We start from the raw sequence: 21,537 nt of genomic DNA on the forward strand, positions 1-21,537 counted from the left end.
ATTATAATTTATGAACCGGTTATTGATATTTCATGTAAAGAATGTGGTAAAGTAGAGCCAGGTGGGATTATATAAGTTCACTCCGGCCCACTCCCTTTCAAGCAATATTTAACTTGATGCCTAGTTATCTTATGTCTGACATATCTTTGTATGGATGTAAACCTCTGTTGATTCTATTGCACATGCATTATCCTTGCTTCATTGATTGAAATAAACCATTTTAAATGAAATCAAAAATAAAATCAAATAAGTTCAGATAATTTCACACTTCAGTCATTTAAAAAAATCCATAATTTGGTGTCAAAATCTTCCCAAACTATTTTTGTTTATCATTAAGAATAACATTTTAATAAATTTGACTACCTTTCAAAGCCAATTAAGGTTTTTTTTAGCCTGTAAACTACTTTTTTGTAAGTCATGATCCTATTAAACAAAAAGAAATTTGCAGAAGGAAAACATATTACTATTGGCTGAATTTTCATCTGAGAGGGCAATTATGTTTATAACTGTTTATCCATTACTAAAAAAAATATCTTTCTTGAACTAAATAATTTTAAGCTTTGTCCATTACACTCTTTAATCTTTAAAAAAAATCGTTTTAAAAATACATCTGAGCCAGCCATAGGACCCACTAATAATTTATGCATGGGAGAGGAGATATTTATGGGAAAAGAGGGGATTCAAAACATTTGTAACCTATTTCTTTTGACACTGTTCTGAGCACACGCTGTATACTTTGGCAGCTTCCTTTCCTTGCAGGTTCTGCATAACGGCATAACAGAGAGATAAGTGAATATTTAATAGATGCACTTATGCTTGTTTTGGACTGACTGTGTGTTTGATTTATAAAGGGTCGCCTAGGGAGAAAGCAGAGATTTATAACAGCATCGTTAATAAGCAGATAATTATATTCCAGCTTTGCCTCTCGGAAGAAGATCTAATAAAAGAGCTTTGGTTTAAGCGGGAAACAAAAGCAAAGTGGTTCTCCCGAGTCCTCTGCCCTCTCCTCAACTGCCGGAAAATTATGCATTTTGACTCATAAGTTAAACAAGCGAAAACACTTAAAGAGGCCATATCATGCTTTTTAGGGCTATTTAATTGTATTATTTTTTGCTTTTACTTTGGTATTAGCTCTTGAATTAGTTTGAACACTCATGCTAGATCTGGGTAATACCAAAATCCTTTATTAATTTAATTTAGATTAATGAGTTTCATAATGATTCAAGGTTTGACTTGTTTTAATTAAAAATAATTTACTTTAAATTTCCATTCAAACCATCTTCATTTGGTTTTCAAACTATAACTGGAGATTTTTGAAGAATTGAACAAAGCCTGGGCTTTTTTTTATAATAAAATGTAAAATTCTGAACTTAAAAACTAACAAAAGCTTTTATTCCTTGAAAGAAATAACAGCTTTAACTAAAAATCAATTTATTAATTTTGATATTATATTGTCTAAATGTTTTAACTCGGCCTTAAGAGACGCTAAATGTAAACCAATCCCATAATCCTCTTGCTTCTGTCACTTGTTTTAGGTATTTTCTTGATTAACTCTTTAGAGTACCATGTGGTAGCAGTATTTCAATTGCATTATTGTATAGGAGCCATATATACATTGATAGAAACAAAGTTGGGTAAAAGGAAATCGATTAAAAACTCGAAGTATTCCCTTCATTGAGTAAATGATGCAGTATTTGCATCCAAACAATTGGCTTATTCCAAGAACACTGAAACATACAAAATATTTTTATTTTTGTGTTTGTATTTAGTTTAAAATAGGATTAACATAAGAAAAGCAACTGGAGCTTTACTTCTATTTTTATTGTGTTACGCAGTTTACTACAAATACACAAGCAAAAGTTAAATACTCCAATGGCTTAAGACAAATAAGATCAAGATTCATAGTTTTCTGAATAAAAAAATAAACCGCATCCACTGCTGTCTTCCTGAATATCATTTGTTAATGCAAAATCTTCATTGCTTTCCTTTACAATCAAACATGCTGCTTTTGGGTATCTTGATAAATCCATTAATTGATTGCAATACTCCCAAATGATTGTAAGCGCATAAGAAAACAACTTATTTTGATTTTTGAACTTTAGCCATGTTTTTTGTAAGTGCTGTAATACAATATATCATCTAGATTTAGTTATTTATTACGGTAAAAAGAAAAAACCCTCAGAAACCAAAATTGATTTTCGTTACCAACAAAGATTTTCAATATTTAAAATTGTTTAACTGTTTGTCTTTACAATAGGAAATACATTTTTGAACAAACTAAAAGATTATTTTATTCATTTTTATTACAAGTTAGATCATAACACTACAATAACAGAAAACTTCTCCTTCAACTGCCTGTTTTAGTGAGTTTCTTTGAGAGACTACTGAATTTTGCAGCAAGATGAGCTCTGTGCTTGTGTCAATACCTTTGCAGGTTGATGGGGTTTCTCTGGGTTTAATGTAGAGTGGGGTCACCTGTTCTCCATCTAGCCAGTTATCTGGTGCTGCTGTTGAGGAAACAACATTTACAGGGCTCAGCAGAGTGGCCAGGATCTGGAGGCTGAGACAAGATGCTCCAGATTACTGTAATAAAACATGGAACATGAGGGGAGGAGAGGCAGATGGGAAAAAAGAGGGAGAGGGAAAGATGATATGGGGAAGATAAACCCTTTGTTCACCAACATGAGCTTTTTTTTCCCCCTCCCTTGATAAACATTGGGTCTGTTTTATTTAGTCCACTTGATGACAGACTGATTGCATTTATTTATGCTGCTGGGATGGCGTGGAAGCAAAATTACAGCCAAATATTTTGCCTCCACATTTGATGCCATGAAAAGAATATTCGTTTTTTTACCCTAAATTATGTGCATTTATGCTTTAATAAAGTAAACAAATGCAAAAAATACTAATGCATCTTGAAGTCAAGTAAGTCCTTGGAATTTTTTTTGACACAGTTTCTTGCTGCATCAGACACACCTGCTCAACTACATGTTGACACAAAACGTTGCCTGGTGGTGTCAGCTTGATGCTTCCATGTCCAAGACGAACTGATGAAGTTCAAAACAAACATCAAAGGGGAGATGAAAGGTGATTTAAGTGACTTTGAATCTGGCATCGTTGTTGATAAAAGCCAGCATAGATCCCACGCTTTCATGTTGTTTGCATCAAAATCCTAACGCCACTATTCAAGGATCGAAGCAGAAATCCAAACGGTTCTTAAACTTCTAAATCATTTGTCGATCTTGTGAGAACTATATTCTCAGAGATGGGCTTCTGAATACTTAATTTGATAGCAACAAGGCCGAAAGGTTGCTGAATGTATCGACTCTACGTCTAATCTTTATAAATAGAAAAAAAATATTTAAAGAAATAAAACAAAATGTTGGAAGTCCCACTTAAATCATCTTTTGATCTATTTTCAAAGCCTTCCAGTGGTGTTTTATTATGATTATGCTATTTTTTTTAGCCAAAATAAAAAAAAAATCAGTTTTCTAGGATATAGTTTCTGCAGAGCGGTAGGAGTTCAGTAGAAATTTGCCTCTGAGTTGTGGCCGAGACTATTTGCTGGAAGTAAGCCTGCCCTTGTTTCCCGACATCTTTTCGTTCCCCAAGCTAACATTAGCCATGCAACAAAAATGGCGAGCAGTATTGGAGCTATCTGGCCATACAGATTTAAGTTTTGAAGAAAAGGATTACTTAAAAATGCAATTTCAACCTTAAATTGTGCTCCATCATGAGAAAAGTGCCACAAGAACATGTTAACCCTTTAAGACCTGAGGCGTCGCCAGTGACGCTTAAACACAAAAACTTTAACATACTATAACTTTTTAGCTATTAACACGATCAACATAATTACAGCAGTTTCAAAGGAGAAAAGAGCTGGAATTATGTTGATCATGTTAACAGTAAATCAAAGAACAAACACTGGAGCTCCGGTGTTAAAGGGTTAAAAACACCAAAAACACTCATTTCATTTGAGTGGGTCTTGCAATGCTGGTACTACAGGATTTAACATCCAAAGTCACTAAAATCCTCTTCTTCATGTTGATGTTTAAATTTAGGTAAATTATTTCTAGATCTAACCATCCAGGATGCCTTCGCCCACCAGTGGCTGGGACTGGCTCCAGCAGCCCTGTGACCCCAAAAAGGAATATACAGGCTTAGAAGATGGATACGATTTTTAAGTCCTAATTTAATGCTAATTTGATCTAATTAGCCATAGCACTATGGAGTCAACATGTTTAGAAACATTGTCAGTGGCCACTAACCGACTGGCAGATGGCCCAAAACGCATAGTAAACTGATGTGGCTAATGCTGTGCATATTGTCTGATAATGTGGGCTGCTTGGTCCTGCAGTTATAAGGTCATTTCCTCTTCAGGAGCTCCTGTTTACATTTCTCCCTTTGAAATCTGAATGGCATGGTCATTCAGTCGGTCTTTCCTTATGTCTGTTTAATTCATTTAGTGGCAGATGTGGTTGCTTTGTCATCTGGTGGTCTATGATAAATTTTTGACCTAATTTTCATCTCATAGATTTTATAGATAGCCCCACCATTTTATTCCATTCATCAAATACAGTGTTGTCATTCTATAACTCCAGGTCTAGAGCAGGGGTCTGCAACCTTCAACACTTAAAGAGCCATTTGGCTCGATTTCTTGACAACTAAAGCCCATTTATTTATGTTTTTGCTACTGATCTGAGACATTTAAATAATGATTTAAATTTTTAGCATAAATAACATATAAACATAAAGAGAAAATATTTTTTAATGAAATAGTTTATAACTTTTGAAAGAGCTTGGCATGATTTCATTCTACACCATAGAATCATCTCAATGCAGCAAATTCAGTAGGAAGTGTAAAGTCATCAATGGTTAAAAAAAAAAAGTTTATTTTACTGTTTCTGGTGCGTCTCAGCTACAAGTTCAATATATAACCAACAAAAACTAAATTGGAGCTAATAAAGTGACCCCCTACAATATGTTCCCTTTTTTAGGATCCTCGTTGAGTGATTCATACCGTCCCTCAACTGTTTGTTAATTAACTTTTTTTTTCTTTACCACTTACTTACTTTTTCCTTTACAGTTACTTTTTAATTTTTTATACTTTATTTTAACCAAAGAGCCACATTGGAAGGGTAAAAAAGCCACATGTGGCTCTGGAGCCAAAGTTTGCAGACCTCTGGTCTAGAATAAGTCCAGAAAAATTTAATTTGAATTTTTTTTTTCCCAAAGTATTTTATTTTTCTAAAATATGTTCCTAATTTATCATTTTTTGGCAGCCTTTCTACAAACATCAAAGCATTTAAACATTTAAGTAATAAATGCAGCATTCCAAAAATAATCTAATCCAAAAGGTTAAAAAAAAACATTTTTTAATTTCAACTGTAATGTCATAAAAGATACCACAAACATACTGCATTTTATTACTTTTTATAAATGGCTTTTTTTGTTCTTTTTGTGTGACAGCCTGATGACCTTGGTAGTTAATTAAATTCAGTTCAGTTTATTTGTAGTAATTATTTGTCCAAATACATTTGACATAAACTTTTTTTCATTCTGAAAATACTGGGTTAATAAAGCATTTTTCTTTAGTTGCTGTTTTTTTACCTTTCAGCAATCTGGAAAGAAATCAAGGTTGCAGCTCCTGTGATTATTAAAATTTTAAATTTTACCAGACGCATCATTTAGCAAGCTATTAAAATTTCCTAAACGTGATGTTTACAGGATTACTAGGATAAATCTTTCCTATTTAAACAAATATTGCTTTACAGTTAAAGTGTATATTTCTGCAAGGTATGTTCTTCCTTTGTAACAAAGATACAGGTTAAATAAACAGAATTCAAACGTTTTAATTCTGCTTCTAAATATATGTCTGGTTGTTCATTATTAAAATGATGGGACATAATTTTCCATGTCCCTTGCACTCTCTACCCTCTTGACCTTGAATATAATGGAAAGGGCAAAAACATGGATGATTTAAATGAGTCATTCAAATAATTTTGATGCAACCCAGACAAGTCTCAGATGCATCGTTTATTCTGTAAGAATTGCAGAATCTCTTGAAGTTGAGGGTGATGATGCCATAAATAAAAAAATTAAAAAAAGCATCCTAAGAATGAATGTAGCTGAGTTCAGCTGTTTCACATTAGAGAAAATAATTGTTGCCATCTCTTTTTTTAAATTATTATTGCAGCTGGCATTGTACTTGTTTGTGCAATAAATATATTAAAAAAAATTATTCTAACAAAAAGTTAGCAATTACAGAAATACAAAAACATTTTTTGTAACAAATCTCACTATTTAATGTTCTGTTCCAAAACATAAAAGACACAAACATCAATTCATTTATTTTTTATCATCAATTTTCACCAGTTGGCACTTCTGTGTTTTGAAAAAGACGCTACCCATACGTCACTGTCAAATCCAAGTCCCTGATTGGTCAAAGTTCAACTGGTTTAACTTTCAATGCGTGTTCAGTGGTCGAATGTTTTGTACGTAGAGACAGAAAACAAACTTAAAAACTTTTGTAGTGATGCGTGAATGCAAGAGTTCTGAACCTGGAATGTGCATATGCGAGTTTATATAGACTTTTCAATGGAAGAAGTCACTTGACCGTTCATTGTCAAGAATTTCTAGAAATAGCAGTATATTGAGTTTTAATATTCCCCTACAATTTTAAGAATTTTCACGTTTTCTGCACTTTGCCATTTTCATCTCCATTGCATTTGCAGCACACAATGTGAGTCTGTTTCCTCATGTGACTGAAAGCTCTCTTTTTTTTCTTGCAGCGTCCCCACATTCCACGGCCTACAGGAAGATATTCTGAGCAAGCTTGCTGATGTCCTTGAGGAGGTTTGTGTCTTGCCGCCTTGTTGCACGGGCAGCACAAAAGCCCTCCACACATCCTAACAGATTCACATAAATACTGCTTTGTACTGCTATAAAGTGAAGGCTCACAGAAGCAGACTGAAGGCGCATTCAAGATAATGTTTACTTGAAAGCGGACGCTCGAGAATATTCTGCGGGTTAAATGGAAAAACTTGCCCACCATCTGGGTTTTAACGCAGTTATTGCTCGTTAGTATGTGCTGAGTGTGGTTGTGAACTAAATGGGCCACTCATGCAGCGACAGTTCACAAACCTGTTCAGGAATTCAGTGCACTCCCGCCAAAAGCTATTTCAGCTGGCAAACATAGCAAATTAATCTAAGCAGACTGAGGCATATTGTTATGCATTTTATTTAATACCACGGTTTGCTGTGCATTATAACTTGAGCATCACTATAGCAACCTGCGTTTTTAGGATAAAAAAAACATTTTGAATTTCGTTCAGCAACTACATTTTTTTGTTTTTATTAAAAATAAAACTAACGTGAAAAATGAGAATGGCTGATGGGATTGTAGACTCTTTGCTGAATGTTTTCTCCTAAAATCTCAGCCAGGTTTATAGAGTGTTTGATTGCTCTTATTATATGCTAATAATTGGATACTAACTGCAGCCAGGAAGGGGAAACAAAACCAAAATAATAACAGGATGTTAAGGAAATGGATGAGGCTGGTGGAAAACAAGGACAACAACGTGACAAAGTAAAATAATCAACCTAGAAGTCAGGCAGCAGAATAGTCTTTGAGCGTGTCACACCCTCTCAGATGGTTTCTGTTGGGTTATCAAGGCAAAAACAAACCTTAGTTTGATGAATTGGATAAAAGGCTAAATAATTTCAGAGAAGAAAATATTTAAATTTGTTGCATCAGCAACAATTTACTACTGAATTTGTTGATTGGTTCGGAAAACTTGCAAATCGTTAAAAAAAAAAAAAGAGTTCAGCGCACTGTCTTGTGGGGTCCAGATGACCCAACTCCCAATGTCTAAATACCTAGGATAGCACAAGGGTTGCAACAGTTCATTTTGGAATTTGTATTTTTTATATTTTTGAGAGGTATACAGCGCTCTGTAAAAATGTTTGTTTGGGTTTTGTTGTGAATACGCTAATGCAGTTTTCTCACTTTTTTATGTTACAAAAAAAGGTTAGAGGTTAGTGTAGTCACAGTGATGCTAGTTTTAGCGCCCAACCTGTCTCTTTTATTAAATGTTGGGAGCTACAGTTAATGTGAATACTCTAATGCAGCTGATGCTTCTGTCGTAGATAATGTGTTGCAAGTACAATTTAAAGTTACTATAAACTGAGTAAATTAAGTCTGACTGACTGACAGATTTACCGTCTCTCTTAAAGGACTTTTTGCTCCATGTTCAAAAATAGACCATTTATTGATGGTGCATCTTATAACCCAGTGCACTCTATAGAGCGGAAAATACAGTAGTTATTTGACGGTTAATGGGTACTTGTGTCAAAACAATAAATATGTTGGGTTCTACCTGATGGAGAATTCTGCTTATGTTTGGACTGCTTCAGAGGTAACCCAAAAAGTTAATCAACTAGATGTCGTGTGGTCAATGATCCAGAGCTTCTCCGAATGGCCGTCTAATGACCTGGTACTTGGCGAGGATCTTTGTGTGACTCATGTGAGGCCTTTGTTAATGGTTTATCGTGGGTGTGAATGGGAGGGAAGATGTCAAAACAGAATTGTAATGGGAACTATCTCAGACTCGTTCCTCTGTTGAAAAAAGGTCCGTCTTGACACAGATGGCTTTCTTTTCTTCTTTTTTTTTTTAAACCAAATGTTCTCTCTTTCCATACTGTGTACTTAATCGTCTTCACAGGAGTGCCCATTGTTCTTCAGGGGAACTACAGAGGGCCCTCCCGATGTTGTGACTCTAATGTATTGTCACACCTTTAGTTTCCCCAATGTACAGATCAGAACATTCCTGACATTAGTGGATTGTATAGGTCACATCATTTTTTTGTGTTTTTCCTTAAGGGTAGACCAAGTTTTGTATTGAAGATCTTTTTAGACTTCACAGACACACAAGCAAGGACGATGTTGTTCATTTGTTGCTCAGTCTTGCAAATCCTTTGGCTTATTAAAGTGTCATGTCATTTTTAGTAAGTAGATGCGGCTTCTGCTTGGTGCTGTGATGCAGGGAGTCAAACACGATATATCGGTCAGTGTGATGGAGGTTCCTGTACTCCTCGTTCAGGTTCTTGCCTTTCTCAACGTGCACAGAACAGTCCCAAAAGGACAATTGTCCAAGTGAACCCGATGTATCTGTCCAGTGCATAGATGTGGTGAGTGACTTCTTCCACATAGGTTCTGATGGGAATCCACGTATCTGAACCAATGTGTAGGCACAGTTTCAGAAAAGGGTGTCAGGTCGCTGTTACTTCCACTCACAGGTTTTCCACTTTGGGGAACAGCTGTGATCCCACAAGTTCTTGTCTTTGAAATTTCCCTTTGAAAATAGGAGGTGTTAAGCCAGAAGTCCCGAAGATCACAATTCGGTTCTCTCCTATAGGGTTGGGTCTTTTTCTTGTCTTGTATTTTCAATAAGGTAACACCAATATCACCTTGAATACCTATCATTTGGATCCATCTTGATTTCTTGCACTTTTTTACCCAACTCCTGATTGTTGTGGATCTTATGTACGATGTTTCTCACCAAGGTAGATGAGAGGGCTGCAAACTATTTGGCCTCAAACTCTGAAGTAGTCTGCACATACTTAACTTGAAATCATCTGCTACGAAAGAAGTTGCTCAAATGAGTAGTGAACACTTTCTAGATTAACCAGACTAAATTTTCTAGATTAAGGCAGCCCAGTGTCAGATGTTTGAAGATAGGAGTTTTCTATAGGTCAGGAAGAGCATCCGGCGTTAAAACTCTGCCAAATGCAAAAACAGTGGGTGCCGTTTCGCTGTGGCGACCCCAAATGGGATAAGCCGAAAGGTGAAGAAGAAATTACTTTTTGTAAGGTGTACTTTTAGCACATTTCTTTCCTCGATTTAGGTGACAAGAAATGAAATTGCAAAAAAAAATCTGGTTTCTGATCTTATGTAAATGTTACATTGAAGATGGAATCAAATTGAAAACATTTTGTAGTAAAAACATAACCTGAAATGTTAGTTTCTGAACGTTATAAAGGTTTTTAGAAGCTTCCTGAATGCACTGAACCACCTTCCTCTCCCTTTTCCACTGTTTATTTTTATCATTGTATTAAAGGATGTCACATCTGACATGTTAACTCTCTTTATCCACCAAAACATTTACCCTTAAGCTTAGTTTATCTTTTAAAAACTGCTTAAAGTGGTGTTCCGACTGAAAGCAGATGCATTCGGTTCCCATTTATTTGTATGTCATCCGTGTGCTTGAATGATGAGTCAAGAGCCCGGTGCACGCTGTGTTACATTCCACTGCCCTCAACCCTCGGCAGAAGTGCTGTGGGTGTATAAAAACAAATTTATGGATGGATATCCTCTGTTTGTGGATTCTTGCGACTGACCTCTTGTTTTTCTTTTATAGTAGATGCAAAAACATTCGTTTATTTATTTATTTCGTACCTGATTCCTCACATTAAAGGTTGCAGCGCATGCCAAAGCAAGCAGTGGGCGGAAAGCAGCAACACAGCTTTCCCGCTCTGCGGTTTCTACCAGACAACGTGTCGAGTTATGATTTATTGCATTGCTCTCGATCAGCTTAACTCCCCTAATAAGAGTGTTTAGACACTGCCTCACATTTAGGAAAACCACAATGAGCTTGAATAACATTTCCCTTCTTTGGTCTTTTCTTGTGTGTTTTTTTTATTTCTTCCAGACGCACTACGAAGGAGGAGAGTACATCATCAGACAGGGAGCCAGAGGAGACACCTTCTTCATTATCAGCAAAGGAAAGGTGAGGACAGCCCCGTGAGGCTGCAACCTCGATATAATCCTCATCAGAAGGCAAGGCATCGTGTCACATGAAAATGCCTGTCTTTAAAAGCAAAGGGGTGGCATTTTTGGCTGTCATCAATCACCGAGCGGTCGAGGAGAAGCACATCCTCTTTCATCATTCCTTACAGCAGCAGTGGGAGTTTCTAGAAAGCAGAATGGTGTCACTTTGATTTTCCTTTTCAGTAATCAACACTGGCTTTTGCACTGAGCACAGTACTGTCTAGAAGTCACATCACCGCCTGTGGGCTTTCACATGTATTTCACACCAAGATGCTTGCCAGTGTTCTTTGTCTTTCTTCTAGCTTTTCTTGAATTCAGCATTTTTTCTTGCCACCCCACACATCAAGCAAAAGCGCATTTCTCATTTTTCATTTTATAGGGACATGCTTATCGACAACAAACAGCTGTTCTCTCTGCTGATAGTCCCTTTGAGCCTCAAAAGGCAGAAGTTTTGAGGAAATGACGTCGGAAGTGCGTGTGGGGGGGAAAAATACGTATTTTTAAATCCAAACTTTAAAAAAGTTCACAAGTCCTTCCTTATCCTTTGACTCCAAAGCAGTTTCAGGTCACTTCATAGCCCAGAGCTAACAGATTAGCTCATAAATACCTGGCCAGAGACATGACTATGTTTAATACTCCAGTCTCTAAAACATTGATTTTTATTTTCATGTTTTATGTCCCCTGCTGCCACTAGATTCTACAAGATTGTGATTAATTATGTTGTCACTCAACTGCTTGGCACTTTTGTATGGACTTCCTGTTACACCTAATGGCTTAAGACAAGATCCCTCATTGGGCGAAGCGGTAATCTCATCCACTTCTTGGAAAATATACTCAAGTGTCATTCCTTTGATTTGTGGAGTCTTGGGGCACCGCGGAGGGCCGTCACTCGCGTGTAATCTCCCTAATGAAGTGGTCAAGCATTTGCTCAGGTCCTGCACGGTAATGACTCTTATCTGTTTGTAACAGACTGTGCATAGGGATTTCTGCCACCTCTGTGTGCAATTCAATTCACTCTGTTTTGTTTTTTCTGCATCATCCTCTCAAAGCCACGCTTTTCTTTCTTTAACTTTCCACCTTCGTTGCCCCTTTTCCTTGCAGGTTAATGTGACCAGGGAAGACTTGCCAAATGGGGAGCCTGTCTACCTCCGCAGCCTTGGGAAGGGAGACTGGTTTGGAGAGAAAGCACTGCAAGGGTGAGATCTCTTAAAATACAGACACTTCAGATGAATTTCAATTCTTTACAATTACCTCTTCTGTTAATATATCTTCTATTTCTAATTAATTGTCAGCCTTATAATATTTGGTGATGCTGATTAATAAATAACTCTGGAAGTCAATAAGATTGTAACAAGAATAAAGCAAATAATGTATCATTTTAATGAGTTTTAAACCAAAACTTCAGCACTAAAGAGAAGTTAAGTGAGTCTTTACGCATAAATCATTTTAATGCTTGTATATTTTTATTCCCATTAGTACAAACGACTGTCTGCAACTAAAAAAAGTTAAGCGACAATTACCTTTGGCATGAAAAAAAAACAAAACAAAAGATAGAATTAATCAGAACAAATGAGAAACTGAGAGGAAAAAAACAAAAACAGCAGCGATCCCTCACAGGCACAGTGACATTCCATCTGTGGTACTTTGCCCACATTTATTTCTCGCAGACAAGAAACTAGAGGCAAGAAGTCACTTAATGTGGCAGAAATGTTGTATTTGTGTACCCATTGGAACCTCATTTATTTTAGCGAAACGCTTCTTCTGTTTTTTCTTCTCCGTTCTTTCTTGGATGCCAAAGCTTTGAGAGCAAAAAAAAAAAAGAAAACCTTTCAACCTAATCCTCAGCTGCTTTAATTAATTTCTTGCCTTCTTCCACCATGAACAATTATATGAAATATTGTATGTTCCTGTAGCTGCTGTCATAGGAGAATAAAATAAAATGTGTGCCAACAAAAAAAAATAGATTTTCAATTATGCTTGCATGAAAAGTAATCATAGCTCCAAAAACAATAATTGTAAATTAGAAAAAGCTGAAATATTATTGCTTATAACAAAAGCGATGCCGAATCAAATTTACAACATGAAAGCAGAAAACCAACTCATCTATGTTTGTTGTTTAACTGCACCGAAAAATTCAAGATTACCAAGAAATTCTGAGAAAAACAAGAATGTGTTTGCAGGAACCATAAATCACTTGATTTTATCAAGAATTTCAATGTTTTCAGAGAAAAAATATTTAAAAAAGATTAAAAACATTTGAGTATTAAATATGTGGACTCAACTATTTTCCATTAATATTTTGCGATAATTTAGGTCTATCAAGAACAGCTGCTCCCAAGTAATTTTTTAGGAACATCTCTAGAGTATGAATCCCTCTTTACAAAGCTTTCAGCATCAAAGACCCAGCTCCCTGAAAAACGACATTGTCTTCTTTTGCATGCGGTGTGTTCTCGTCTTTGTATCTCCTGGGCCGATGTGTTATTTAGACAATTGACAGAGAATAACAACGAGTGGATTATCTCAGTAAGGAATAAACAGAAGGCATGAACTCCTGCATATTCATTTGAGCACAAAGGTGACATGAAGTGGGTTTAAATAAATGGAGATGATGCCATCTTGTGGCCAAAGGTCATGAAAAAATGTTAAAACATACATATACTGAACTAAAGCAGAATTAGATGAGAAAATTGATTTGAATTTAGTTTCAAGCATTAATTTTGTTTGTTGCCAAGGTAGTGCATGGAGTTGCACACCTGGAAAGACTTGGATAGAGAAGATGGCAGAAGTTGCAAAGGATTTTTGTGGACATTATGTTCTAAAGGGAAATTTGCATCAAAGTTGTAATAAAATTCTTTTTTGTGTGTTCAAGGTAGTGATTTATCACAAATCTGTTTCGCTTTTATCTGGTTTTAATTCAATAAGAAATTATCTACATGATGTATCATCTAAAACCTTAAATCTTTCAACTTAGATGATAGTTGTTGAGCATTTTTAGTGTTTCTCGGAAAAGATGTGAAGCACTGTTCTTCAAAGCCCCATCAAGGGTGCCTCATTGTTTGGTTTAAATAAAGAAAATCATAGCTTTTCATGTAAGAAAACCCCCTTCACGTTGTTACTGTCTCTTGCCGTAAACACCTTTTGTCTTGGAGTGTCTTGAGCTTGAAGAGCTCATTCAGCTGCACCTTTGATAGTCAAGCATGTGTCGCACATTCAAATTCAGGAGAACCTGGCCCATCTTCGCTCTAGGCTTTTGATCAGAGGACTCCGTCGGGTCGTCTTTCTAATTAACTGTGTGTCTTTGCTCATGAAACTCAATGACCTCTACGGAGAAGCTACTCCGGCCATCTGAAGATGTTGCCTTTGATCTGTGAGAACGTATTTTACAAATCAAACACTGGTTCTTCTGGTAGCTTTTAAAGGTTTAGATTGTGGGGGTGTGATGTAAAACAGGCCAACACTTTTAACGGCTAAGCAGAATTGAAAGGCGGGAAATTCCCAACAAAGTTTCCTAACATTTCACGCTTGCCCCTTGTGATCTCATCTTTAGCAGATCCATAGATCTATCCGTCCGTCATCTGAGCGGATTTTGTGTGTGAATAACCATGGGGATGTGTGCTATTAAAACAGCCTGATGTCACTGACAGAGAAATGATAGGCGTCAGGGTCTGTACACCTTCGGGCCAACAATAGCGCTCTGATAAATTACCTCTACGATGTAGCGGAGGGGTTAGCGTTGGCATGCCGTCACATCGTAAATCACATTCTTGTTTTTAAGGACTTTATTTCTGCCAGAAATACTCATTCGGATCTATTCACCAGCTCTTTCGTTGGTAACAGAACCACAATAACAGTTTTCTCTCATTCTGATTTATGGTTATCCTCTAAAGTCTCAACCAAGGTATGACTTCTTTGGACCTACACTAGATACATTTGAGCCTGTGCTGTACAGTTCAAAATAAACTGATTAAAGTTTTAAGAAACAGCCCACTTAACACAAGGTCTCTCATTATAAACTGTAACATCAAGGAAATGGCAAAAATTTTGGCTTGGATTTTTAATTAATCACTATCACAGAAATCTCGAAGCTTGGCAAAATACTAGATCAAACTAATTAGCATGGTTAAATGTTAAACTGTGCCAAAAAATGTGTGGTCATTTTTGAGAAATATTAAAAATAGTTGCACGATTTGATATCTTTATACCAATCTCCAGCCTGTAAGTGTCTTAACCAGGGGTGGGCAAACTTTATGACAAATGGGCCACGAGGAATCCTAAAATTTGACAGAACCAGGAGCAGATGGTAATCAACCTCATAAGAGAAAGAAATAATCTGGAATCTGGACAAAAGCATACTTCAATTTTGATTGAAAATCAATATATATATATTTTTTTTAAAATGGAACATTTTTATTTCAAAACTGTGGGGCTTTGGTCTTATTTCAGAGCCAACTGCAGAGATAGGCTGATATATCAGAATCTAGACAGTGTTGCGTTCATGTCGCGTTGGAATGATCAGAAAAAAGACAGTCTGACTCAGAAAACACATTGTCAGAAATAAAACAAATTTTCCAACATCACATATTAATACAGGCAATTGATTCCAGTTTGGCGAGCCAGATTAAACTGTTTAATGGGCCGCATATGGCCGCTGGGCCGTAGTTTGCCCACCCCTAGTCTAAACTCTGCTTTGGTGATGGTAAATGCATTTTAAAAGGTTGCATAATCAGGTTAATGCCTTTATCGCAACCACCCGTATGGATGCTGTGGGGTTTCCGGTTGTCCGGGTCTATGGAGCTGCTGCATCCTAAAAGGATCACAAGTGTGTCTTGCAGTTTCTCCGTGCCTTGTGTGGCCACCTTAAGGAATGTCCTAAACAAACCATTGTTGTGCAGGTCAGAAAAGTTTTGTTAGATATTTGTAAGGATAATGTAAGTTATACACACTGATGCTGTTGTACGGTGCCATAACACCAAACTCTAGTTGTTTGTAAGGGACTTACACTGAGCCCTTACTGACCGCACACAAATGCTGTATGCATGGGGTGTGCATGTGATACGAACTACAAGCTGATTGTCTGATTTTCTCATTTACAGTCAGGCTGTAAGCACAGAGTGTACGAGGACCTCACACTTATTACTTGAACAGCACTAACAGGCTCCCTGCGCAGTGGTTTTAACACACATATATATATATATATATATATATATATATATGATGTATTACCTACTTCATCTCTACTTACTCGTAGGCGTAAAGTGTTTGCTAAGACCTTTCACTTAAAGCATGCCCGTAGAGTAAAATGTGTGTATGGGCTCACTGGGTTGTCTTCAATATTAAAGTTTGGGCCACCTGCGTGCCTTGTAAAGGTTTACCCATTTTTTTTTTTTTTTTGCCCACAGACAGACCAGTATCCACACATAGGGAAAGTTGTGACTAAGGCTCATGCTGAATTGGCCACAGCTTAGTAACACAAAAAAAAGAAGTAAAAAAAAAATTCCACTTGACTAAAATAAAATGTGTTTATATTGTGTTGTAGTATATTTTTGTCATTTTGTCTTTTCTCAAAAGATGTATAAAATGCTGTGTTAGATTAATTTACCACCAATACTTCTATCACTTAGGTTTTTTAAGACCTGAAAGAAAATATATATTTTTGTATTTGATCATTTTTTTAGGAATTAAAAAAAACCTTGTGATACTTGTAGGATAGTATGAAAACATGGACCTGAAAAAAAGGGTTAAACGTTTTGGTGGTTATATTAGGATCTTGAATTTAGAGAATATCGTTTTATAGTTTAAGAGCATTTAGAGAGAAAACATTCCGTCCATGTTTTCCGATGCACGATTTTAGTTTTTGTTTTACCAGAACCTATACCAGTTAAGAGAATTTGCTCTTTGTTCCTGTCCCCATCTTGACCCTGGTCAAAACCTCCTTCTCCGCCTCCAAAGGCTATTTTCATAACCCCCCTTCCCAGGACACCAGATCACTGTCCAATTACCCATTCACTGCAACCGTCCACTGGAAACCAACACCGCGGGCTCCTGTGCAACTCCAAAGGACGTTCCAGATACAGCATGCAGCTGTTTTCTGTGTGTTGGTGCTTGTGCCGTGGTGTGTTTATGTTTATCTGTTTTCCAGTGTTATTTGCTCTTAACAAGTGCAGAGCCCACATGGATGACTTAGGCTCTGAATGTACGAATGAATCCCGCTGACATACTGTTTCGGGATTGTGTTTCATGTAGAACATCTCCAGCATTAGTGCCAGGGCACTCCAAAGCTGTTCCCTTAGCTACGGCTGAGCAGCAGGACCCAGGTGGAACAACCCGCACTCCAATATCTCTGGTCTCTTTAAAATAATTTATGGTAACTTAAGCCTTTACATAGATGTGATTGTGTTGTGCCGCTTTGCTTTGCCACTAGAATGAATTGCACAAACACGAACCGCCGGTCGAGATCATTACCGCAGTTAAAATGTGTGAAATCAGATTCAAACAATAGTCTTTCATTTCAAAAATGGAATGTTGTATAAACATTTTAGGGCGGTATTAGGTGGATCTCTATCTCAGTGGTTATGAATGCAGCTGCGATGTTGGGAGAATGGATTCAGGTCACGGAGGCTTATCAAATATGAATTTAACAGTGTATGTGCTACATTAGCCGGAGGGCGTCGGTGGTCATCTGTTGATAATATCCTCTGACAAACTCTGCCAGCCTCCAATTCTTTCGTCCTCAACTTTCAAAATATGTTGTCCCTCCACTGGATGTGCCCTTTATTCAAAGGGGTCAGCGGGAAGAGTGAGACGGTCTGTGTATTGGGCAGTGAGCGTGAAGGGGTGTTGCTCAGAGCTTGTTTGGATGAAGGGAGAGCAGAGGGAGTTGACATGGTGTGAGAGGGGAATTGTCGCCTAAGTTCATTGAAATAGGTCGCCACATGTCTGAGATCAGAGGAGACGGGCCTGATTGTCAGTCACTGAGATACTGTAGATTTTGAAGAAAACCTAGTTTAGTGTTGCTCCAAACCAGATATTTCTGCTACCCAAAAGCATATATTTCTTGTTTTTTTTTTATTTTAGAAAAGGCTGAGAATCACGTATGGGCACCTCTCTGCAAAGATCCATGCCTTTTTATTTTGTTTTTATTCACACACAAGAGGATACTTCTTCTTTGGGACTGGAAATTAGTACAAACATACCACTGAGGCGCTTTGTTTGTGGGGTGCTACAGTTGGCAGAACCATTTCCGACTCATCATTTTTCGTGGTGAAAGATGCCCACTGTGGATTCTGATTCTGAGGATTCGTGCGACTGGGGGGACTCCTCTGAAGAGGCGCTGTCATCAGACGATGAACTTGATGTCAAATACAATAAAAAGTAATGTCGGTTCTCCATTGATGTGTATTGCATTTTGAAAATTGAGCTTTTATTGTGTGCCACTGTCTTAAAAAAAATCCTCTAAAATCAATAATATTCTGGTTCAACATCACTAACTGCAGTTTTTTCTTTTTCCAGAGAGGACATCAGAACAGCCAGCGTCATAGCAGCAGAAGCAGTTACCTGTCTAGTCATCGATCGAGAGTGAGTAATATTTCTTGTTGTACATAATATTACTGTTGTAAAAGTACTTACAATAAGTACTAAATTAATTTATTTGTATACTTTGGGGCATGAACTCTTGAGAATGACCACAAAAAAAAATTCAGTGTTTTAAATGATCTCAAATTCATCAAGCACTATTCTTTAGCTCAAACATAAAATAAAAGTTTCACTTCAAAAATACGTATGCCCATTTAGATTTTTACATATAGTTTAAGTGCTTTTGTGGAGTTTGCTGCTCCAGTTCTACTATTTTCAGGTGATGGTAACAGACACGTTTAACAAATGTTAAATATTACAAATATTGTCTCAGATATTCTAAATATTAGAGTAAATACCCTGAGTTGTGTTTGCTGTGATTCAGTGGCAGAGCTTGAACATTTTAAATGGGAGAGAGCGGGAAGGAGGCAGAAGACTTTGAAAGGGTGGCAAATGAGAAATGGATCAATAATAGCCTTTGTTAAAAAAAAATAAAAAAAAATAAAAAAGGGAAAAACATAATTTTTGAGGCTCAAAGTTTCGTTTGAAAATATACTTTTTGTTATATTTACAACGCTTAAGCTTGTATTGATGATATTCTAGTCTTTGTCAATAATGATACTAATATTGATTAAAAAACTGGGGGGGATGCAAGTACGAAGCAAAGCTAGAGGGGGTAGCTCCCCCCTGCATTCCTGTAGCTCCGCCCCTGATAAAATACTTTATTAGAAATTGAAGCTATGTCTAAATTCCTTCAGTGCACAGTATTAGGGGTGTGTCTTGGCAAGAGACTGGCGATATGATAGGTATACCAATACATGATATGATACATATCGCGATATATCCCAAAATTTCATCAAAACATTTTTTCACTTTCTTTAAGATTATGACTTGGTGGGGAAAAATAAAACTCTACCTGAATATTAATTCATTCTTATCCGATCCACTACGCAGCGTTTTTATATGATACTGGCAGCAATGCGGCACAGAAATTCGGTTTGGTACTCATCCCAAGAGACCCTCTAAGTAGTACATGTCTCCTAACAACAATAACCACGAAGCGGACTGAACTTTTAACACAAGCTGCCGTTGCTCTGGTGTGGTGTAGAGCTGCTCAAAGAGGCTCAGTGAGCTGTTCTGACAATTAGCAGTTGGTGAAAAACAAAAGTTAGACGCTATAGGACGCTCATAAATAATCAATTAAATATTGTTTCATCAGCATTTTCATTCAGTGCAAGTATAGCCAAACAAAATTAGCTCAATATATCGCAAAATTGATTTTTCCCTACACCCCTAGCCTATATACTGTAGTATGTTTGTTATCTTATAGTGCTGTCCAAATCTATAATTTCAAAAAATCAGAAATTTCCCTAAAGTCTTTTGTGAAAAAAAACAATGTGCATTGATGCTCACCACTTTAGGGTATATGGACCACAATGCATTGCTTTTGACCAATTTTTGCAAAAAAAATGTGTTTAAATGTATTTTTTTCAGTAAACCATCGACATTTTCATCATCACAACACAGTGGAGTCACAAATAGACGTCTTAAAATGCTTGTATTGATCAGATTTTCACTTTGTGAAATCGGTGACATCATACTTGCTGTATTTGTCAGAATTGCTTTTATAATCCAGGGCACTACATAGTCCTTAACTATATAGTTTTTAATAATTAGGGATTGGGGTGGGAATTCTTAGCAAGGCTTAGGTTGCTGAATTTTCTCACATTTTATTTACTTTAAAATGAAAGGATGTTAAATTTCTGCAACAGTCCATCACTTTTAATGATTTTAGATGGATGTAAGTTGAGTTGTATTGGCTTTTACACTAAATTAAAAAAAAGGTTTATTTCTACTAAAAATACTTTTTTTTACTTTGAGAAAAAATATAATAATAAAATAAGAGGGCATTGTTTAAAAAAAAAAAAGCCTGCTCATCATGGTTTTTCAGGCATTAATCTGTGAGGTGAAAATAGTCAAGCACACAGTTCCAGGATGCAGAGAGATGGTATCATCTTTCTCAGGGGCTCCCTCCAGCCTCAGGGGAAGAAGCACATCCTCACAGCAGAGTGTTGGGGGGTTTAGATGAGTCATTTAGCCGCGGTGATTACAGCCGCCTGCTGCACAGCCGCCTCATGGGGTCACAGCTGACAAAACCGGTCTAACTTTGCGTCACTTTTGCTCGTTTTCTGCATAACTCTAAAGAAAACGGTCATAAGGAGAAAGACAAAGATGGTTTCTGCAGAGATGGGAAAGCGAGTTATAAAAAGAAGTGTCAGTACTCGGCGCGGTAGACGCTGTGAACTTAAACAAAGCTTTGGCTCTGGAAGTGTGAGCCAGCAGGCAGTTAGAGAAAACACAGATGAACCACGTCTTGTTTGAAAGCTCAGCAAATCCCGTGTTTAAAACTTCCTCGGCTCTTTGAAAAGTTTTCTGGAGGGAAAAACATTAGCAGAAGGAATGGGTTTCATGAAACAGATTTTATATTAAATGTCTCTGAACAAATCCAAATATACAGAATTTAATTTCTGCTTATATCATTTTTCAGAGCTTATGATTCTGCTGTTATCTTCGAATTAAATTATATTTTATTTGTTTTACAATCACCCCTTGGAGAACTTAGAAATGTATTTATTTGGCTTGAATTCTCATTTTAATGACTTTAAAGAAGCATCGGTTTACAATGGAATAATGTTGTAAGATCTTCATGCCTTATTAAAATAAAAGTCAGTAGCTTATTTGTGGCACAGTACTTTATTTTCTATTTTTTGAAAGGATTTCACTTCCTGGCATTTTAACATTTTCCTTCCACCCATGATCCGTTTGCACTCTGTCACCTCTTCACAAATCATTACAGCTTTTCCTCTGAAAGCGAACTGAAGAATATTTAATACTAGCAAGCCACTTTGTTTAAAAAACAGACTTTCGACATTCTGATTTCCTTGTAAAAAATAAAATATATTTGTTTATCTTTTCAATGAAAGACCTTTTGTAACATATTTTTATTTTTTTAGTTCATTCAAGCACCTGATTGGAGGTTTGGAGGATGTGTCCAGTAAAGGCCATGAAGATGCTGATGCTAAAGCAAAGTAAGTCAAGTTGGAAGTCATTTTGTTCTTTTGTCAATACAAATCCTT

General features: G+C 36.7%; 1 protein-coding gene across 2 annotated transcripts in view; it reads left to right on the top strand.

Moving 5' to 3' along the window:
• The window catches only part of prkg1b (protein kinase cGMP-dependent 1b), a 108,049-nt gene that overhangs the window by 73,150 nt on the left and 13,362 nt on the right, over window positions 1-21,537 (top strand). For both annotated transcript variants that reach the window (XM_024297554.2, XM_024297553.1), the window contains exons 5-9: window positions 6,792-6,855; window positions 10,710-10,787; window positions 11,930-12,024; window positions 18,338-18,403; window positions 21,415-21,489. In XM_024297554.2, the coding sequence (XP_024153322.1) occupies window positions 6,792-6,855; window positions 10,710-10,787; window positions 11,930-12,024; window positions 18,338-18,403; window positions 21,415-21,489 (378 nt within the window). The remainder of the gene's footprint in view (window positions 1-6,791; window positions 6,856-10,709; window positions 10,788-11,929; window positions 12,025-18,337; window positions 18,404-21,414; window positions 21,490-21,537) is intronic.

The sequence above is a fragment of the Oryzias melastigma genome, linkage group LG15 (genome assembly GCF_002922805.2).
Source record: "Oryzias melastigma strain HK-1 linkage group LG15, ASM292280v2, whole genome shotgun sequence".
Classification (NCBI taxonomy): Eukaryota; Metazoa; Chordata; class Actinopteri; order Beloniformes; family Adrianichthyidae; genus Oryzias; species Oryzias melastigma.